At 29.2% G+C, this 20,749-nt stretch overlaps 1 protein-coding gene across 3 annotated transcripts; it reads right to left on the bottom strand.

Moving 5' to 3' along the window:
- Positions 1-589: 589 nt before the first annotated feature.
- On the bottom strand, positions 590-19,981 carry LOC103568259 (amyloid-beta-like protein). 3 transcript variants are annotated; one of them, XM_008545039.2, is made up of 13 exons: positions 19,447-19,981; positions 11,175-11,228; positions 10,938-11,069; positions 9,258-9,384; positions 8,810-8,900; positions 8,438-8,568; positions 5,915-6,372; positions 5,644-5,826; positions 5,450-5,521; positions 5,187-5,377; positions 4,900-5,060; positions 4,534-4,808; positions 590-4,438 (listed from the first exon to the last, which is right to left on the bottom strand). In XM_008545039.2, exons 1-13 carry the CDS (start codon positions 19,510-19,512, stop codon positions 4,181-4,183), a joined length of 2,199 nt encoding a protein of 732 aa, XP_008543261.1. In that variant the 5' UTR covers positions 19,513-19,981; the 3' UTR covers positions 590-4,180. The 3 variants fall into 3 exon arrangements, with proteins under 3 accessions (XP_008543261.1, XP_008543262.1, XP_008543263.1); XM_008545040.3 differs by having other exon boundaries at positions 5,644-5,817; XM_008545041.2 differs by lacking the exon at positions 19,447-19,981 and adding an exon at positions 13,302-13,321.
- Between the last annotated feature and the right edge of the window lie 768 nt (positions 19,982-20,749).

The following is a 20,749-nucleotide window of genomic DNA, read 5'->3' as shown; positions in this document are numbered from 1 at the left end:
ATTTCATTGGAGCTTGAAGTTATTCTAAAAAAAAACCCGAAAGTAAGTCTGTGAAAAAAATTATTTATCAAGTTTCAAATTTAAAAACTATCAAATTTTGAAACTAAACACTTGTCGAGTTTCCTGATTAAAAATCAATTAAAATCCGATTGGCTTTTAATTGGAATCCTCCTGGAGGGAAATTTAATAGGATTTAATCAGAAAATAACATTTATTCGGTTTCAATAGGATTTAATTGGAAATCCCTTATCACTAAAATTCCGATAGATTGCAATTCAAAATGTTCATTTAGAATTAGTCGGTTTTTAATCAGGATCAATACGTAATCTGATCTAAATTTTAGTGTTTAATAATTTTTTAAATTTAAATAAATCCAAAACTTATTAAAAATGTATGAGTGGAACTCGAGCAGTAAAAACAAATTATTCTCTGAAGATCAATAAACTAAAAAAAGTACATATTTAATGCCTCATATAAAATTTATTCACATAGTCAAGGTAATCATATTTCTTTATATTCTCTAGCTCTAAAATTTTATTCAGCTTTATTTACTAAATATATATGAGTACACAAATAAAAATAACATAAATAAGGTATTTTTAAATATTTTATTGATAAGTAGAATTACATGTATCCACAAACACAATAATTTACCAAGTTTATATTTTTATTTTACGGTAAAATAAAAAGATCGAGTAGAAAAGAAAAAAATTTACTATCATTATTTCATCCGCATTAATATTAAAATTTAATTTATTATCAAGTCCACTCCGAAGAACTAATAAAAAATTAAAGACATTAATTAGTTAATACGTACTGCGGATAAACGTATCTAATTAAAAAAAAATTGAATTAAATTAAAAAAAAATGTAATCTTCGATATATTGCTGTTAATAATAAGCTTTCTTTGTTTATTCATTTATTTATATTTTTTTCTAACGAGCCTGTTCTTCTTTCAATAATCATTCGTCTGTCATTCTCTCCCTCTTTCATTCTTTTAATAAATATTTATTGTACAATGACAAAAAAAATTATTTTATGACACACATTTAATTAAATATATTTAATAAGTGTCTCATATGTGCGAAGCGAAACTTGGGCGAATCGGCTGTACATTTTGAACTGTTTATTTTTATTTTATTAATAATTTTATTTATTAACAATAATTCTGAAATATGCATGCAATTATTTATAATTAATTTATTTTTTTTAAAGGAATTTTCACTTACATCCAAGTAATTTAACAGGGAGTGCAAAAGGAATTGGATTTTTAATTAATTATTATCAACTGAAACTAAATATTACGTGTCATTAAATAAAATTAAAATTAGTATAAAATACCAGATCAGATAATTTAATATTATTATTATAATCCATTTGCAACTTGGACTTCTACTGAAGGACGTATATTTTTTTTTATTTATTTTATTTATTAATCTTTTCACACCTCACGTGCTTTATTTATTTATTTATTATTTTAATTAATTAAGCTAAGTCGTAAGTATTATTATTTCAGTATAGAATTATTACCTCTTTACAAAAATCAATTCTTAAACTTACGTATAGAGTTGGTCTGATACCAGGTCACAGGATAATTTTGAAGGTCACTAAACAATTTAATCAGTTACCTTCAAAATTAAATTTATCAAACTGATATGCTCCAATCGTTCTAATACTGTTACGTCCGATCCCACGAAAATTCTTATCAATTTTATTTTATTTTTTTAATCAAATAAAATTATAAATAAATAAAATTACCATCGTGGTAATGGACTGTACTGTTAAATAAAAACAATAATTAATTATTAATAATAATTAAAATAAAATATAACTTTGATAAATTTATACAAAACCTGTGACGCGGAGTCAGTCCTGTTTTACATACGACAATGCTTTTTTTTTATTTTTTTTCATTTTTTTTTTTTTTTTTTAGTAACTACACACTATAGGTACATAATTATTTATTTATAATGATATATAAATACATACTCGTTTATTTTATTTCATTATTTTTTATTGAGCTATATAGTTATATATCATTATGTAATTATCATTAATATTATTTATTATTATTATAATTATTATTTAAATGTATTGATGCTATCTGCTGTATTTTTCATCCTCGCCATTTGACGTTCACGTAGTAATTGCTGTATTATTATTTTATTTTCTTAACATATCTAAAATAATATTTTTAATATAACATTTAGCAGTAAAGAGTATGTTTTTTTTTTTATTATTTATATTTATATTTATTCAATTATTTACTTTTTTTTACCGCGTGTATATGTATCTGTGTAGTCGTTTTAGTGTGTATGTACCTTGGCCAATCCATCATCATTTCACATCGAGGTACGTGCGACGAATTAATTATTAATCATTATCATTTACCCATTAAATATTAATACCACAAAAAAAATTATTTAATGCGTTAACAAGCAAATTAACTATTTATCCAATTCACCATTAATAGTTTTTAATTAAGAGTAATTATTTTTTTTATTATGATGATTAAATTAATTGGTAAATATTTATTTCGTCACACGTGTCCTCAGTATTCAAAATATTAAGAAATAATTAAGTTAATTTTTGAAATCAATTATTTTTGCTTTTCTTCAAATATTTATTTTATAAGGGGGTAAGATGATTAAAATAAAAAATTTTAATTAAAAAGTAACGCGTGGATATCCGGGCCAAAGGTGGGTGTATCTATCTCTTGATCATATACAAATATATAAGCATTAAACGTGTGTAATATATAATATATATATATATTTATCATTCTCATTATCTTCATATTATATTATCTGTATTCATCATACATGTATATGTACCATTAAAATTATCCTAAGATAGTTATTGTATGAACGATTTTTTGAGAATGGAATTTAAAAGAAAAAAAAAACTGAGGGTAATTTTAACAGCCGCCACTTTTTTTTTTAATAATTAAGTTTCAATTTTTTTTTTACGTTATTAGGAGGTAATTATGTCGCACTGCAATAAAATTTAATTGAGTAGATGATAAAAAAAAATTAACGAGACGATCGTTTTGTTTTTTTAAAATAAATATTTTTAATAATTCAAATAAAAATAATGTGTAAATAAACAATGACTTATGGAATGATAAAATAATATAAATTTGTTTGTTAAATTATTAATTAACATAAATTTTAAATAATAATGTCAATAATAGTAAAATTAAGTTTATTATCTAAAATTTTAATAGCGAACAATTAAGTACTGGTTACTTATTTTTAAAAATAAAAAATAATAACAGGCAGTGGACGTTATAAATAATGATAATAATAATAAAATAGTACGAGTTTAAAATAAAAATTTTATCAATGGACGTTCTGATATTTCAAGAGTACTTGTAATTTTTTTCTTTTTAAATAATTATGGCGTTTCATATACTTTCGCGTACATGCTACATAATAGCTAGCTCTCATTCATTTATTCATTTATTTACTTATATATTCATTGTGTAATAAATATCTTCAATTAGCTCTGCAGTTAAAGCTACAGTCGATTGCCTGCACGGCTGCCAGATCCAAGCTACGGCTTCTTAATTATATTTTTTATACTTTATTTTAATTACTTTTTTTTTATTTTTTTACTTTTATTTAAATTCTTTTACATCATAAACTGTAAAGAATCTTGAAAAATATCAGAACAAAAGTAAAAAATTTCTGAAAGAGATGCGTATGTATGGGTGTTGTAAAAAGACATGATTGCGCTTCCAAACATCAAAGTCCTACAATGTCTCGCCTCTATGGCACGTGATTACGATGACGGACGGCACATTTAGAATATCATACGTCTTGAGATGATTAACAATTAGACGTTTTTTTTTTTATTTTTTATTTTTTTTTAATTAATTAAAAAAATTTTGTCTGATCCAGCCGGTCGTTAATATATTAATATACCAGTATATTCTGCAGGATCGCGCGAAAGCATGTATAAACTAATCTTTATTTAATTAATTAATTACTTTTTTTTTAAATCACGAACTGCTATATGAGATTCTGAGATTTCTCCAAGGGAGATGTGGGTGAGAAAGTTATTAATGAGACAAACAGTGTGTAGATAATTTTTTTTTTGATCGATTATCTTCCTACCGATCGTCGTGGAAAAAAAAAATAAAAAAAGAAAATTTCTTTTTGCTTTAATTATAATAAACTTATTCTTTCACTTCGAAATATTTGTAAGTAGGATTTTCATATCCGTTTATTTGCATATTGGCGACGTGTCGTTCTTCGGGAGTTGCCGCTTGATCAACTTCTATAAATCCTTGACTATGTGGGCTTCTGGCACTGCGTCTTTTGAATACTGCAACGGCAACAAGTGCCGCACCCACCAGTGCAATACCAACAAATGCTAAAGTGAAGTAAACTGAACGGCTTTCTCTGTGATAAATCTCTCGCCTTACAGAATATCCCTAAAGTACAAAAAATATCACACACGTTGTTAATAAAAAATTATTTTAAAATAAAGTAATAACTTTTTTTTTATCAGTACTGTTATTAAACTTACAGGTTCTGAATGCGAAACATCATGAGTCATACTGTGTGCAGCTCTGATAATACCCTCGTTGTGCATTGCAGCAGCTGCTGACTGTTGTTGCTGCTGTTGCTGCTGCTGCTGTGACTGTTGCTGCTGCTGTGGCTCAACTGGAGGCTGCACTATATCTTTCTTCTCAATAACAGGATCTCCATCCTCGTGTTGTTCTTGCTCCGAACGCAACTCTCCTCTTTCTACTTTACGCTGCTCTTTACGTTCGCGCTCCAACTGCTTTTGATGTTCCTTTTCTGTAAACACAAATATTTATTAAATTAATTAATAACCAGATCTACCTTCATTTTTGAAATAAATAAACGCTGAATATAAATGAATATTTACCTTGTTGTTTGCTTGCTACATCAGCTTGGTATTTATCCAAAATAGCAGCCTCAGCTTCCCGCGTCATAGCAAGAAGAAGTCCCGGCGTCTCGTCTTTGCTCCTGAGGGCCAATACATAATCATCCATCAGCCGTCCAATTTTAGCACTCAATTCTGGATACCTATGAATGAATTTCAATAATGATTTAATATTTTTTTTATTAAAAAAAATTAAAAAAAAAAACCCATTTCATTATAATCAGTATGATCAATGGTGAATGGATAATAAATAATTTTTTAGTCTCTACCGTTCCAACATCAAGAGACTTTGATTTGTAATCCTGTCAATTTCAGCTAAATGTTCAAGTGTCGCTGGTTTCTCACGCTGTGCTTGCTCCAGACTACTGTCTAATAAATGTTTGTAGTGAGCGATTGTGTGATGTCGATCTTTATGAAGAGCACGTAGCAATTTTTGCAGGCATTTTTGAATTCGGTGCATCTACAATTAATTATTAAATAATATATTATTTGTTAATAATAAAATTCTTATATAAATAAATAATTTATATACATTTGGTGGTGTTTCATTCAACGCAGCAGTGTAACAAGACATAGCTTCTTCATTTCTCTGTTTGACAGCTTCCTAAAAGGTAATCAATAATTATCAGTTTAATTACACTGATCCTCGTCGTGTTAATGTTTCAAAGGAGATTAAATATTCCAGGATAAGATAAGCGAGGATTGATAAGGGAAAATGATACTCACTTGAACTCGTTGCTGATGCATTGCACTTAACTGATGTTTCTCAGCAGCACCACTGGCTTCTAAAGCCGCAACAGTCTCCTGGAATCTAGCAGTCATCCATCGTTTAAATGCATCAGCAGCAACTGGATCACGAGCACGTATATCTTGATATCTTTCCTCGAGATCACTCCAGTCCTTCATCACCTGAAAAAGTTGCAGCAAACAGATCGCGACAATGGCACCACCTTCCTCCTCATAAAAAAAAATATATTAGAATAATAAATCGATTTACCTTTGTAACTTTTTCTTTGTGTACTTCCTCGAGACGCATTTGCGCTTGTTTGTAACTCTGGTGCTCGGAACGTGGATCAAAGTGCGTTAAATATGGATCAGGTGTCCCCTGGGGCTGTGATGGTGATTGAGAGCTTGAGCTAACAGGTACAGGCATTGCAGTAGCTTCTTGTTTACTTTTCTCCGTTGTTGATACAGTGGTCGAGGGCTTACTGCTTGCAGTTGTCGTGTCATAATCATCAAGATATGCCTCATCGCTCTCATCTTCATACGCTTGATCGCTCAGTACGTCCTCTAGATCACCATCCGAGTCATCGTCCTCATTGTCAGCCTCACTGTCGCTGTCTCCATCACTATCAATGTCATCATCATCGTCTAAATCATCCTCGTCTTCGTCTAAGTCATCCTCTGTGCCTTTGACAACCGGTAAATCAATTGGTTTTTTTGGCTTAACATTATCTAGAATAAAAATTTTTTAAAAATTTTAGATAAATTAAAAACAAAAAGAAAAATAAAATAAAACAAGCAAAGAAATTAATCATCTACGTTTATAAATAAAATCCTTAAGCTTCAACGAGTTCTGGCAAGTAACCGAGAAATTCCCATCACGTCTGGAATACCACCGCGCGTCAGAACGATTGGAACGATTCACGAGTTTGGTGAGAATGCAGTATAGGTAAAGAGGAAAAAGAGTAAAGAGAACAAGTTCTGCAGTGAAAGACGACGCGGCATTTGGGCTGCGATACGACAATCCACTTATCGAAATTCTTTTTCTTCCAAACTGCGCACTACTATATCTATATCTCCTACTTCTCAAACTACTACGGCCGATTGATTGGATACGGATATTGAATCATGCAATTCGAATAAAAAAATTCAACCAATTTCGCAGATCTTCATTTTACTTAAATTAACTTTAGGCAAGATATAAATTAGTAGTACATCAATGTGACATGAAGCATCGTGCAGTCTTCCGTCTCTAATTTACTTCTTTTTTTATTTCTACGAACTTCTTTTTTAAGAATAGAACTTATTTAAACAATGTTTGAAATGATGTAGCCCACAGCTACACAAGACTAACTAGAATCTCAAGAGACCTACTGTCTCATTTTTAGTCTTTTTTTTTTTATTTTTTAAGAACAAGAAGAATAGACCTGGTGGACTTGATGAGCCATCTTCACGACATCCTTCCGCGTGTCCAAGTTCCTATGCCGTTTCTCTTCAACATTGCACTTTTATATCTAGGTCACCGCGGCAAAGTAGTATATTATATCTCACAGTGGATATAAACTTACTCGGCTTTCATGTGTTACCTATTTTTATTTTCAATGATAATAAAAGCACAAGAAAAAAAAATAATAATAAAGGATAGAAAGCAGAGCGGAAACGTCGAGTCTTCGATTGCAGCCTATATCAAACGTCAGTAAAAGTAAAAAATAATGTACATATGTATAAAAATATAAGACTTGAGAATTTCATCGACGAACGTTCTTTTATATATTTTTTTTTTCTTATTGTTAATAATACAGCACTCAGTAGTCGTTGGATGTGTATTTGTACATGTGTAGGTCACAAAGTCTTGTGTCTTAAAGCATTGAATCGGGCAATTTACTGTGCAATAGACGTAACGAGAAGCATCGTCGGCTTGGTTTGGGGTACTCGATAATCAAAGCGAGACCAAAAGAGTGAGAAGAGGGATCGATCGAGCTCACTCCTGACGAGGGTGGCGGTTGGATAAAAAAAAAACTATAAAGACCAAGAAAAAGTAAAAGAAGAACGGATGTCCTATAGCCGCAATTCTAACGGAGATAAAGCCGAATGCTGAATAGACGAAACCTGAACGTTGGACCAAGGCTTCAAGTCATCATGTCACGATATATATGTACCTATACCTTTATATACATATATATATACATATCATTTATGTTGGTAACCATTTGCGAGTGCCAGTAGATAGCCAGTCGTATTTACGTTATCTCCGGAATTCCATGACGTTTTATGCGTCGTGGATATACCGTAGTAATGTATATAACTATGTTGTATATGTGTATGTATATACGTATACATATATATATATATGTATATATATATATATGTCTATTTTGTTGGGAAGATAGAAAAGGACAAGGAATATGTTGTATAGAGTCGTCGCGACGCGCAGTCGTCGACGTAGACGTACATTATTGATTGCTTGAGCAGCGCCAAGCAAAACGTGCTAGGACACAGAAGGCCATACCCTACTCATTTAATACACCCTCGTGTTCTTCGATAAATTACGTCTCTTCAACCCTCTTCAGCTTGCTCACTCTCTGACGCTATCTTTCTCTCGCCGATACACTACATAAAAAATATAAATACGTCAGGCTTTTACCTGTCACCTTTTGACGTGTTTGTGTCCACAAGTTTACTTATTATTGTCATATTATTCATATTTTTTATACTTTTTTATATTTTATTTGTTTAGCTTTTTCTTAAATGCACGGGCTACTAAAGTAAGCTGTTATTTACAAAGATATAGAACTACCTTTCAGATGTTTGGGACAGCACACAAACTCCACACCGGAGAAGAGAGATATTCCGCAAGGCAATAGCATCGCAAAACTCCGTAAATTCATGTTTCTCTCTCGACATGTGTCTGCTGCCGTCGAGTTCCACCTAGAGTCATAAACAAATATACATGACTATGTACTTAATCTTGTAAAATGATCTTCAACGTAGTTATAATATGCATGTATATGTCACGTCATTTTTATTGACGTATAATTCAAGTATAAATTCACTTGGTAGACATTTTTTTTTTAACTCGAAATAGAAAGTGATTTTTAAAGATCGGATTTCTACAGTTAAAAAAAATGAAAAGTATTTAATTAAATTAATTAACTTCAATGAGTCTTACCTGTGAGACTCCCAGCATTTGGTGTGATTGTGTAAGTGATCAAAGAGACATCCTTCTGGTACAAGAAGAGCGTCACTCTGGAAAGGTCCCTCTGTGATTTAAAAAAGAAAAAAAATTGATTAAAATTTCTATATTTAACGTCTTTTCTTTGATTCTTATCATTATTATCATTACTAAATATTACTTATGAGTCACTCGAGGTTATTCAACTCTTTTACATCAATTAATGCAATTCTATCGATTTAAATATTAAACCGTGTAATTTAATACTTTTTTTTTAGCAAATCAATAAACACGTGTCTTATAAAAAAAAAAAAAATTAAAGACTCGTAAATAAATTTTCTTGTTGAATTTTTTATTGTGTTATTTTTTATTAAATTGATCAATAAACTGTAGTCTGGAGTGCTTCAAGATAGACAGTTATATAGATTTATATATTTTCAAGTACCAAGGCATCTGTACGGCTTGACCCATCGAGACAGTTTGCATTTAGTTCGTCCAGGTTTACACCAACCGCCAACTCGTACATAGTGAGACGACTCGACAATATTCGTTATGTCTCTCTTCGGATATGCCTAAAAATAAAATTATATATTACTTAGTATTAAGATATATAACAGAGAATACTATCACAAGAGACCAATAAATTTACCAGATAAGAATTAATAAAAAAAGAAATATGACAGTTTCATTTTTTTTTATTTTTATTTTCATACTATTATGAGTAACATGATTTATTCGCTTGAACTTATAGAGAGCATCCGGATTAACAATTCAAATTTAGTGATCGAAAATGATCGATACAGAAGATTACCAACGTGGGATATACAAGTTGGGGGGATCAAGAAAACCGATCCCAAAACTAAGCAGATTAAAGTGATCCTTAGGAAGGTAAGCGTTTCTCGCGATTGCATGGACGATTAACGTACAGACCACTGTGGCGGATTCCGGCCCGCTTTTCCGTATAAATGGATTAGCTAAATCTCGTTCAAGATGATCGTTTGGTATTATACATTTTAGCTATGAATTTTCACTTTAAAATATCATTATAGTAGTAGAAGTGAAACTACCACTACACTTAATATGACCACTACTACGACTACTACTACTACTGTAACAACACGTTATATTGTATTATATATAATACTCGTTGAATATATTATTATATTATACGTCCTCGAGCTGTCGAATGAATATGTATATGAACAATTAAGTTTGTAGGCTCTTCTAATTATTCAACTATTATATGTACTAATTGTTAAGTAATTAAAGTAAATAGAGATCAAACTGTTGACAATCCCTTACTCGTCATCTTATCTTGTGGGCGGTACTGGTCTCTGTGTTTTAATGATCTTGAATTTAACGGACATCTAATAATTTAAAAAAAAAACTGCACTTGTAGCTTTTTTTCATTTTCTACATGTGCATATTTTTAGTTTTTTTTTTTTTTTAATTGATTTGTTAAAAAACAAACCGAAAATCGCAGAACGAAAATAGAAAAACGGAATGAAAAATAAAAAATCTACTGGATCTAGATTTCTGAAATGTTTCGCATAAATATTAGTATGCCAGCCGAAACTTGCAGCGACCCTCGATTACCCTTAAAGTCATCTTTAAAGCTGGGCCGTACTAACCGAATTTTGGAATTTTACTTTTCTAATAACGTTTTGAATAATTATGTCACTCAAACGATGAAAACCTTCCGAAAAAGTTTGTCTTACACAAATGTGAAAAAATTTTCGGGAGCTATAAAAATTTCTATAATAACAATTGATTAATAAATTAAAAGAATAGTAAAATTCAATAGTTCGTTTAGTACGGCCCAGCCTTAAACTGTAAAATTACATGAATTTTTTTCATTGTCGTTGCGCGAAAAACGTTCCGATCTTCAGGTACATAATTGTCTGCTAACTTCAGGATCATGTGTTTTATCTTTAATGTATTTCGTTAACTCTCTCATTATTTTTCTTATTGCTGTTATTATTGTAATGATAGTACTATACAAGAAAAAACGACTGTATAATGAAGTATGATACTAGATGAACATCAGTGTATATATATATTGTGAATTTTAATTGTTGGAGTTTATTTTTAAATAAAAATGTGTATATTTTAATTTTTTTTTCACCTTCTTGCAGTACTCGAGAATCTCCAGTTTGTCTGTCATGCAGCTTTTTGTGTCCGTTGACGATACCCATCGTCCTTGTTCGCCCATATGCTGTGCAAGATACGTCTCACTGGCTTCACAAAGCGTAGCAACCTAGTTTTTTAATGATAAAAAAATTCATTAAAATATAAAATAAATACTGTTGTGGATTATGTTTAATAACATTCATATATATTTTAGTATTTAATAATTAAATACCTGAGGCTCAGATCTTCCTCCGGCTGGCGCCAATTCTAGTCTCTCTGACACGGCCTGTAATCAAATTTAATAATAAATTTAATAGAAGAATATCATTTTAAAGGAATTTTATTCACAAGTCATTTTTTACGGTTGTAATTAAAATCCTTTAATATTAATATAGTTCAAAGAATTTTACAGTGTATGAAAAAATTGAATTTTTTTTTTACATATTGCTTGATTAAAAAGTTAATTAATTAATACTACGAATGTTATTTAAACATTCAATTTTACTTTGTTAGTTATAATTTATTTAAAAAAAAAATCCTACATTTAATACAATTTGATGAATATATTCGTTCACACGATAAATGTCACAAAAAATTAAATTAAATCTAACAAAAAAATCTTTAGTTTTTTAAATTATTTTTTCAGCTCTATTTCAAATATATGAGACTAGATTACTGATAATCTATAAAATATTAAATTCATTTTTTCTTGCTGAATTTAAATCAAGATTTTAATTCTTTAAAAAAATAGCGGCAATTTTTTTTTTATTGTTCAATTTTATTAATTAAAATATTGCCAGTAAACGAATAGATTAAATATTTCCATTTATTTCAGTTAGAAGTAATCAAATGGTTTAAAATATCTCCATATATATTTATATATATATGAATAGTTAGTGTCAGAATTGCGTTGTTATAAAAACAAATTGGGGAAAAAAATACCTTTGCTAAAATATTCAATTACAGATCAACCATATTATTGAACTTCGATTTTTCTCTCACTTTCAATTCCCCCTTAACTTTTTAAAAATTTAAATCCTGGCAATTAAATTTTCATCAATCCCCCGCCAAATAAGCGGTTTAAAAAATATATAAATAGCAAATAATAAAAACGTATTTTTAACAAAAACAAATATGTATGTAAATATTTAAAAAATTTTTCATCAGTTTCAACTAAACATCAATTAATTGGAATTTCTATACAATCATTTTTTAAAATAATAGTATATAGAATTAATAACAATTTAGTTAATTATTAAATATTATCACATCATTTGTCATAAAAATAATGACAAGTAAAGAAAAAATTCACCGCATTTCAATTTATCAATTATTAACTTTAATCGAAAAAAAAAATATTATTACGACATAATAAATTATTTAATAACAATAGACATTTTTTCTTTTTCATTTTAAAAGAGTATGACACGACTTATATTGAACAACGTCAATCACTGCGCGTTACGAGGCGCGTAAAATCAATCTTTTTTTATTGGATGAAAAAAAAAAAATTTGTCCATAAAACCTTAATAAAAATGTGAGAAAAAAAAATTGCTTTGACCTTATTTATTTGCGGAGCTAAAAAAATCACAGCAAACATGGTATATTTTGAGCTCTTAACAGTAGAATGCTCTTTTATATTAAGCAAATAAAATAAAATAAATTCTGAGCAATTAAAAAGTTCGAATTTGTTTACACGACATACGATGAAAAATTTGCGTAGAGAATGCAGATGAAATCCAGAGTGAATGCGGAGCGCATGTGTATATATTTAATTTTTTTGGAGTAAAATTCACTCCGAAGGGAAAAAAAGTTTACTTTAATATTGTAACTCTGGTTCAGAGTAAAATTTATTCCGAAAAGGAATTTATTTAAATATTCAAACTTCGAATTGGAGTAAATGTTGATTTAAATATAATCCAGATAACTCTGAAATTACTCCGCTAGAAAAACAAATTTCCTATTTACTCCGTATGCGAAGTAACTTTTTCTAATACTCTGGAAATCCGAGTTGAAGTAAAATCCGTAATTACTCCAAATTCACTCCCAATTTTTAAATATTCATATTTTAAAAAATTTAAAAATATAAAATAATTACGTTTTTAAACAAATTAAATATTCCATTATTTGATTTACCATTTTTTTGAATTATTTCAAGTAATAATTTTTTAATTTATTTGCATATATTTTTTTGAATTAAATAAAATTAATTTTTGTTAAATAGTACTTTTAATAAAATATTGGTGTTCACAAAAATGTGTACAGAAAATATAAAGATTGGCATAGATGTACGACTCTTTTTAATGAAATGTATACATACATATAGATATAGATAGATATATATTTATATACTATATACATTTAGTTCCTTGGAGACGAGAAAGAGTGATTGGGTACACCAAGCGTTTCCCACAGGTCAACCAATGCTACCTATACACCCAACATCGTCTTATCGTTCACAGATTGAAGATAACCCACGCGAGAAATATCGGTCTTGCTCTCTGATTCTCTCGAGTTTCACTCAAACGTATCCCACAGTCCTCTAGACACTACTCGTATGAATATTTTCATGTGTATATTACCACTTACATTACATGTACTACACATACTACTTATAGTGTCATCGATTTTTATGTCTCACATCATTAAATCTCATTGATATAATAAAAAAAAGCTATACTATGCAAAAAAATAAATATTCTCTTACATAAAAGATTTTTTTAAAATAATTTACTGAAATTGTCTGTAAATTTTTATAAAAATTGTATACAGAAAAAAGTATTTCTTACTGCAAAAAATTTTTTCTAGACCAAAAAAAATTTTTGTCTTCAATTTATAATGAAAAAAATTTATTGGGACAAATAAAAATTTTTTGTGTCAAGAAATTATTTTTTTCTGTATATATATTTATAAAAATCTTTAATATTTTTTATAATTTTTAATTAAAATTAAATAAAGTTGAACTTGAAGAAAATTTTTAGAGCATCAAAAACTTATTAAGAGAAAAATAAATTTTTGAATTAAAAAATATTCTTTTGTTTAGAGTTGTATTTTTTTACTCAGTATACAAATTAAATATCATCAGCATATAAAATGAAATGAATTTAATTGAAGTAAAGTGAAGTAAAATAAAGTAAAGAGAACTACATAATAAAGAAATAAAGTCAAGTGAAAAGCTTTTTATGAGTTTAAAAAATAAAAAAATAATTTAATTAAAGTACCGTGATATTGATTATTTTATGTCTCTTGAGGGTTTGCACATTTTAACAATGAGTCACTGACTCTTTCATGTCTTCTATGGGGTCGTGAGTCATTGTGCTTCTGCACATAAATAACTGCAATACCCATGAAACCTTGTAGAATAAAAAAAACTAATAATAATACTAATAATAAGGATAATGATTACAAAAAAAATCGAGGAGTTGTTTGAAGTCTGAGACAAATTGTAACCCAGAAGGGAATGAAGTAGCATAGTGTAAAAAGTAAAGTTTTATTTTATCACGTGTCGATTACGCTAGCTTTAGCTATGCTTCTTGAATTGAATATCACAAGAATAGTTACACAGAATAGAATAGAATAGAATAGAAGGCCTCAGGAAACGTCTACTTGCTACTTGTACTTGGCTTTATTAAAAACGTGGTGTGAATTCACAGGACTTCCGGCATGGCGTTAAACGATTTTTTTATATATAATATTATCATATTATTTTTATTAAAAAAATTATAATAGTAATGGTATTTAATAACGAATAATAATAATTATTATTATTATAATATTAATAATCGTTTCCTTTATGTCCTTATTAATGAATCTTTATTACTGACCTATTTCCATTATTACTTTTTTATTAAAATGAGAAATTAATTTTTAAGATAATACCATTTCTTTTATACTTTCAATACACAGTTATTGATTGATAAATTTATTATGAAAAATTTATTATTATACTGTAAAAAATTTTTGAAGTAAACGCGGATTAAATCTGGAGTGAAATAAAATCTATAATCATTCCAGTTTCACTCCCAATTTTTTACAGTGTAAGATAAAAGACGTAGTACCCGATCAGAAAACTAGTACCCTATCACTCCATGTATTTATATATATATATTGAGTAAAATTTAGTTAATATAGATATACAAATACATGAGTGATCGGGTACTAGAGTTCCCTGATTGGGTATTGGGTCTCTTACCTTACAATGTAAAAAATTTGCAAAGTGAACAAGTATTAAATCCTGAGTGGATGACTACACGGAAAAAAAATATTAGTAAATAATACTCAGATTCTCATCAGCAGCGCGCCTAGACCGAATATTAGTAAATATTATGGAGTAGAACGTAAGAAAGTAATAACAGATACAATTTTTCGACAAGTTAACTGTTAATTATAGCAGTTTAAACATTAAACTCATAATTTTACTGATTGAAACGACATTAGTTATTGAACATAACATAAATAATTATAAGAAGTTTAACTACAATTATTGTCAATCATTTTTTTCCGTGTATGTATTTATTTAATCAACTCGGAGTAAAATTCATTCCGAAGGGGAGTTTATTTTAATATTAAAATTCTGAATCGGAGTGAATACGAATTTAAATAAAATCCAGATCACTCAGCTAAAAAAACAAACTCCTTATTTACTCCGTATGCGGAGTATTTTTTTCTAAGACTCCGGAACTCCGAGTGACGGAATAAATTTGGGTTTAAATAAAATCCTTGATCACTCCGAATTCACTCCAGATATTTTACAGTGTACAGTTTACAATAAATTTTTTCTTTAATTTAATCTCTTGAATAATTGTTCAGTATAAAAATACATATATTTTAATTTTTCTAAATATTTTTATTACAAATAAAAAATTTTTACGATCACTTATAGTTGGAGTATTATTGAAAGCTATTATAGTACCGCTTATGATCTCATGATCTTTAAACAACGTGTAATTTATTAGAATTGTAATAAGTAGAGAGTTTTGCAAGGAAGTACGTATTACATAAATTTGTAATAAATGTTTTAAATAAAGTTGTTTCATAATTATCTCAACTTAGTACAATAGGTTGTTTAAAACGTTAAGTCTTGATTCAAATACTCGAATTAAAGTATCAAAAGTTCATTGTAATGAGTAGCAAGAGAACCATTAACCTTGAATTTTAATATTAAAAAAAGAAAAATCAATTTTAATAAAAATATATTAAGGATTTTTTTTATAACCGTATATACATATATGAATATCGGCTTTTATATTATAAATAGAAAACACAAACAGTATAAAAGCTATGATACGCGACTATTTTGAAAGCATGATCACTTAAGTGGAAGTCATGGCATGGAGCATTAGTCATCTCTCCTCGTAACCAGAAAGCAAGATCGGAAGTTGCACTCGAGCGTTTCGGTCTTATCTTGATGCTTGATGTGTTGTTTTGTGTGGATTTTGTATATATAGATATATATGTCATTTGTAGTGTCTTATGTTTTGTGTGTTGTCTTTTGGGTTTATAGTAGTAAGCTTGAGGTCGATACAAATGTTCCATTCTTGGCTGCGTGCATCAAAAGAATAGAATAGAATACAAGTAAAAGAAGCGAAAGAAAATAGAGTCGACTGAAGAAAATCCAACACACATTTTCTCTTATTCTCATTCTCATTTCTTTTATTTTTTACTTTACTTTTCTTTCATTTTTTTTTTTTTATTTATTTTTTTTTCATCAGCTTTTATATATCGTTTTTTTTATTCATCTCCATAGAACATTCGACAATGTCCACAGCTCTAAGACTCTCAAGGGTTTCGTTGGCTTTTTCCGTCCCCTCTCGTATCGTCACTCTCTACTCTCTCAACTCATCGTCTCGTTGCACGTATCACACCTTCTCTATATACTTTTAACTTTACTCTCTCATACTATCATTTTTATCTTTCTCTCTTTCTCTTACGCTTAGATGTATATATATATATATATATATATATATATATATATACTTTATTTTTTCACGTCTCTCGGTTCTTTGACTCGCGACCTCTTTCTCGGGTTTTAGCCGCAATGAATAAATATGTAAAAGCCACCGTCGTTTTCTTCAGCAGACCAGTAGAGAGTTAGTAGAGTGTTGTATGCTATGCTATAAGCATATATACTATTCATTCAACGGCAGTAACTACTGAACACACATAAATATGAAAATATATTTTTATTTCTTTCATATTCATTATTAATATATTATAATTTTTATTTTTATTTATTTTTCCTCTTGACATTAATATTTAAAATTAGTATAAATATTTATATTTCTCTCTGTATACAAATGAATGTGTCATGTTGATATTTAAATATGACGCAATTGTTATATCATTTTATTTTCGCACACTCTTTACCACGCCTACTAATAACATAAAAACAATATGTGTAAAATAATAATAATAATATCATATAGCATACAATACACATCATCATTGATCCATATGCCAATCTAACTTTATGCGTCAACGGTATTCAATAATTTTACAACTCTCTCTCCTTCTCATCATAATAATAAACATGTGGGAGTACATTGTTATTCAATTAAATCAATACTTATATTTAACCATTATAAAAAAAAATAAATGTTTACTACATTAGCTCATCAAATAAACGCTATAATGAAGCAACAAATTAAAAAAAAAATGTGAAAACAAATAATATAAAAAAAATGAAATGATAAAGACTTTTTTACCTATTTATTACATAATATTTAGTCTGAGAGGATTCATTTAATGCACTTAGTGCTTTGCCTTCTTGTATTTGCATTTTCTCCTCGTCCATTATTATACTTTTCATCTCTTGAATTTCGCGCCCTCGTTACACTCTCAAGAATAATAAATCCCCTCTTTAATTCTTGTTCTTCTCATCATCTCTTCTCTTGTCTTGTTCGTAATTTTCTTCTTATACAACTACAACGCACGTTGTTGTTACTTAACTTGACTACTGCTATCAGTGAGTACAGCGTTAACAGACTCTCACTAATATACTAACGATCAATTATTAGACTTAACGAGTCACAGTTTGCACTGTGCTAAAGTGTCAAGAAGAGAAAAGATATAATATAATAGACGGTAAGGAAGAAGAAGGTTTCAAGGAGACGAATATCGATGTCATAAGATCGTCGACTCGACAAACTTTTCAAAGCTCATCTCTCTTACTCTTTTTACTCCCATTTCATCTTATCTCATCTCAGCTATCGGATGAGCTGCTCCTTCTTCTCATTCTTCTTTCACTTCTTCATCTTTTTCTTCTTCTTCTTCTTCCACTTCTTCAACTTGCCAGCGATTATTCTGGACGCGATTTGAATTTATTAAAAGTCCACTTGCAAACCAGGTCGAGTCGTGTCGAGAAATCGAATTGTCAGATTTATAAATCCAATCTATATGACTACTGCCATGAAATTGAAAAAGCTTAGACTAAAAAATATAATAATAGTAATAATAATAATAACAATAATAATAGTAATAATGGAAAAGACGTCTTAGAAAATTGTCAAGGATAAAATATAGTTTAGAATAGGAATGATTTGAAAAATCGATTTTAGATAGTGATAACAATTGAGAGATCGAGAGAGAAATCGCTATCACACGCTACCATCCACATAGCCCTCCATATATATATATATATATATATATTCAATATATGTTATACATATATATTACTTCCTATTCCTACTCTAAAGCAAACCTCATGCAATTTCCTGCGTCTCTGCAGTTGACGCTCTCCAGTCTCGGCAAACAGAGTCAGCCCTACCGCGGGAGGATGCCAGACCATTTGAAATTTAAATTACGCGGCAGATGGTAAATTTGCTGGGTAAGAATAAAGAAAATAAAAATATAAAGAAAAAAAAGAAGAAAACAACAAGCATAAAAAATTAAACTAAAGTGCATGAACAAAAGAGTCATCGAAAACCCAGACCAATTTTTCTTTTCGGACATTGGCATAAAAAGAAAAAAAAAATACGTACTGCCGTAAATTGTCTTTGAGCTCTTATGAACTCTTTTATAACGTCATCATACGAAAATCCGCGTTATGCTGCCGGTAATCAGGTTAGAGGCGTTACGAGATTGCGAGGGCGAATAAAGAGAGATTGGACGAGACAGACAAAGTAAAAGGGAAAGAGAAAGAACGTATGTACTGGCTATGCTGAACCCCTCTTACTCTTTCACTCTTCTCTTCTCTTTACTCCTCGTACTCCCTCACTCTCCACTCCATTTACAAAACGTCGCTTTAACAAGTAATCAAATTATTCGTTAATTTAGATCGATATTACGTTACTTGTAGTCTATTATTTACATTATTTTACATCAGTTCATATAAAACTGGAAGAAAAAAATTACCAAGCCAGCATTGATGTCTCTAGAAATCTACACAATTTAGTAATAAAAATGTATCACTTACACTCCTCATACATAACATACTTGCCGCATTACCTGACTAAAAAAAAAACTAATAATCGATCGTTATTAATGGTACGTAGAATAAAACTCACCTGTGTCTGTGCCACCAGGAGGCCGATAATCGCTGTCAGACAAATGTTGATCATCCTTACTGACATTTTGTCGTACACACTATTAAAATAAAAAAATTCCTTGCCGCTGCCGGCGCAGCACGTCGTCCTTTTGTTATAAAATTTAAAAACGCCTACAGTTTATGATTTGTTTTTATGCTTTAGTTTCAAATCAATATTTTATCTAATCACAAATTAATGGATAAAAAAAAAACTAAATAAAATACACGAGTAAATAAATAAATACACACGTAAATGTCACGTCTTTTAAATCACTTAATGATCACTCACAAGTGAATTGATATGTCAGTTTTATTATTACTGGATTGTATTTAAATACTTGCTCTGATAACAATATATCGTAATATTTTATTGCGTAAATGGAGTCAGTATTATTTAGGTATATATGTATATATGAAGAATTGACAGACGCCAGAATCAGGCGCCGCACGGTTACCGCCGCGTAACTGTGGCTCCTTCGTTTTCGCTACCCGCTGGGTGGGTCGCTCGATCAGACCATCAGACCACCGAACTACGTCGGGGACGACGGTGAAAGAGCCAATATGGCGGCGCTGAATTAATAACCAATGAGAAACGTTTATTGGGGGCTGCTGCGTCATGAGGATGCGCAGTAACGCCAGTCGATAACGCGGCGGGAACCCAGTTATTTTAAAAATTAGACAGGATTTTTTGTATATTTCTCTGTCTAAAGCTCTCTGCTGTCAAATCCAAACCACATTAATCCCACAAATTGTATTTCACGTCTTTGTGTCTCAATGATATTCAATATCTAATTATAATTATCCATTAATTTAATCATTTCAAATAATATGATACGGAAGTAGCTGACGTTTAATTATTTTTTTCAAAACGATAAATTGTAAAAAAGGGTTATAAAAAATTGCACCTATAGGTTTTTTTATTTTCTATATGTGCATGTTTTTAGTTTTTTTTTTTTTTTTTTTGGTAATCGATTTGTTGAAAAAAAATCCGAAAATTTTTAATTGTCTGTCAACAAGAATCATACTGAAATTAGCTGCCGTCTAATAATTTTAGAATTTTTTCAAAATGACAAATTATATATTTTTATTTTATTTTTTTGTAATAGATGTGTTGAAAAAAATCCGAAAATTATTAATTGTTAATTGTCTGTTAACTTCAAGATAGTACTGAAATTAGCCATGATCCTGAAGTTAGCAGACAATTTAGAATTTTTTGATTTTTTTTTTTTTCAACAGTTTGAATTTAAAAAAAAAATAAAAATATGCACATGTAGAAAATTTAA

The sequence above is a fragment of the Microplitis demolitor genome, chromosome 4 (assembly GCF_026212275.2).
Source record: "Microplitis demolitor isolate Queensland-Clemson2020A chromosome 4, iyMicDemo2.1a, whole genome shotgun sequence".
Classification (NCBI taxonomy): Eukaryota; Metazoa; Arthropoda; class Insecta; order Hymenoptera; family Braconidae; genus Microplitis; species Microplitis demolitor.
The sequence above is the reverse complement of the archived record's forward strand: the minus strand, read 5'-3'. Positions and strand labels throughout refer to the sequence as shown.

Bases quoted from the DNA above. Each gene is read 5' to 3' on its own strand.
- LOC103568259 (XM_008545039.2), bottom strand. From the start codon at position 19,512: ATGTCAGTAAGGATGATCAACATTTGTCTGACAGCGATTATCGGCCTC. The intron at 8,569-8,809 runs GTAAGACTCATT...TTATGACTCTAG, and splicing joins AAATGCTGGGAGTCTCACAG to GTGGAACTCGACGGCAGCAG. The intron at 4,439-4,533 runs GTAAGTTTAATA...TTTGTACTTTAG, and splicing joins ATGTTTCGCATTCAGAACCT to GGATATTCTGTAAGGCGAGA.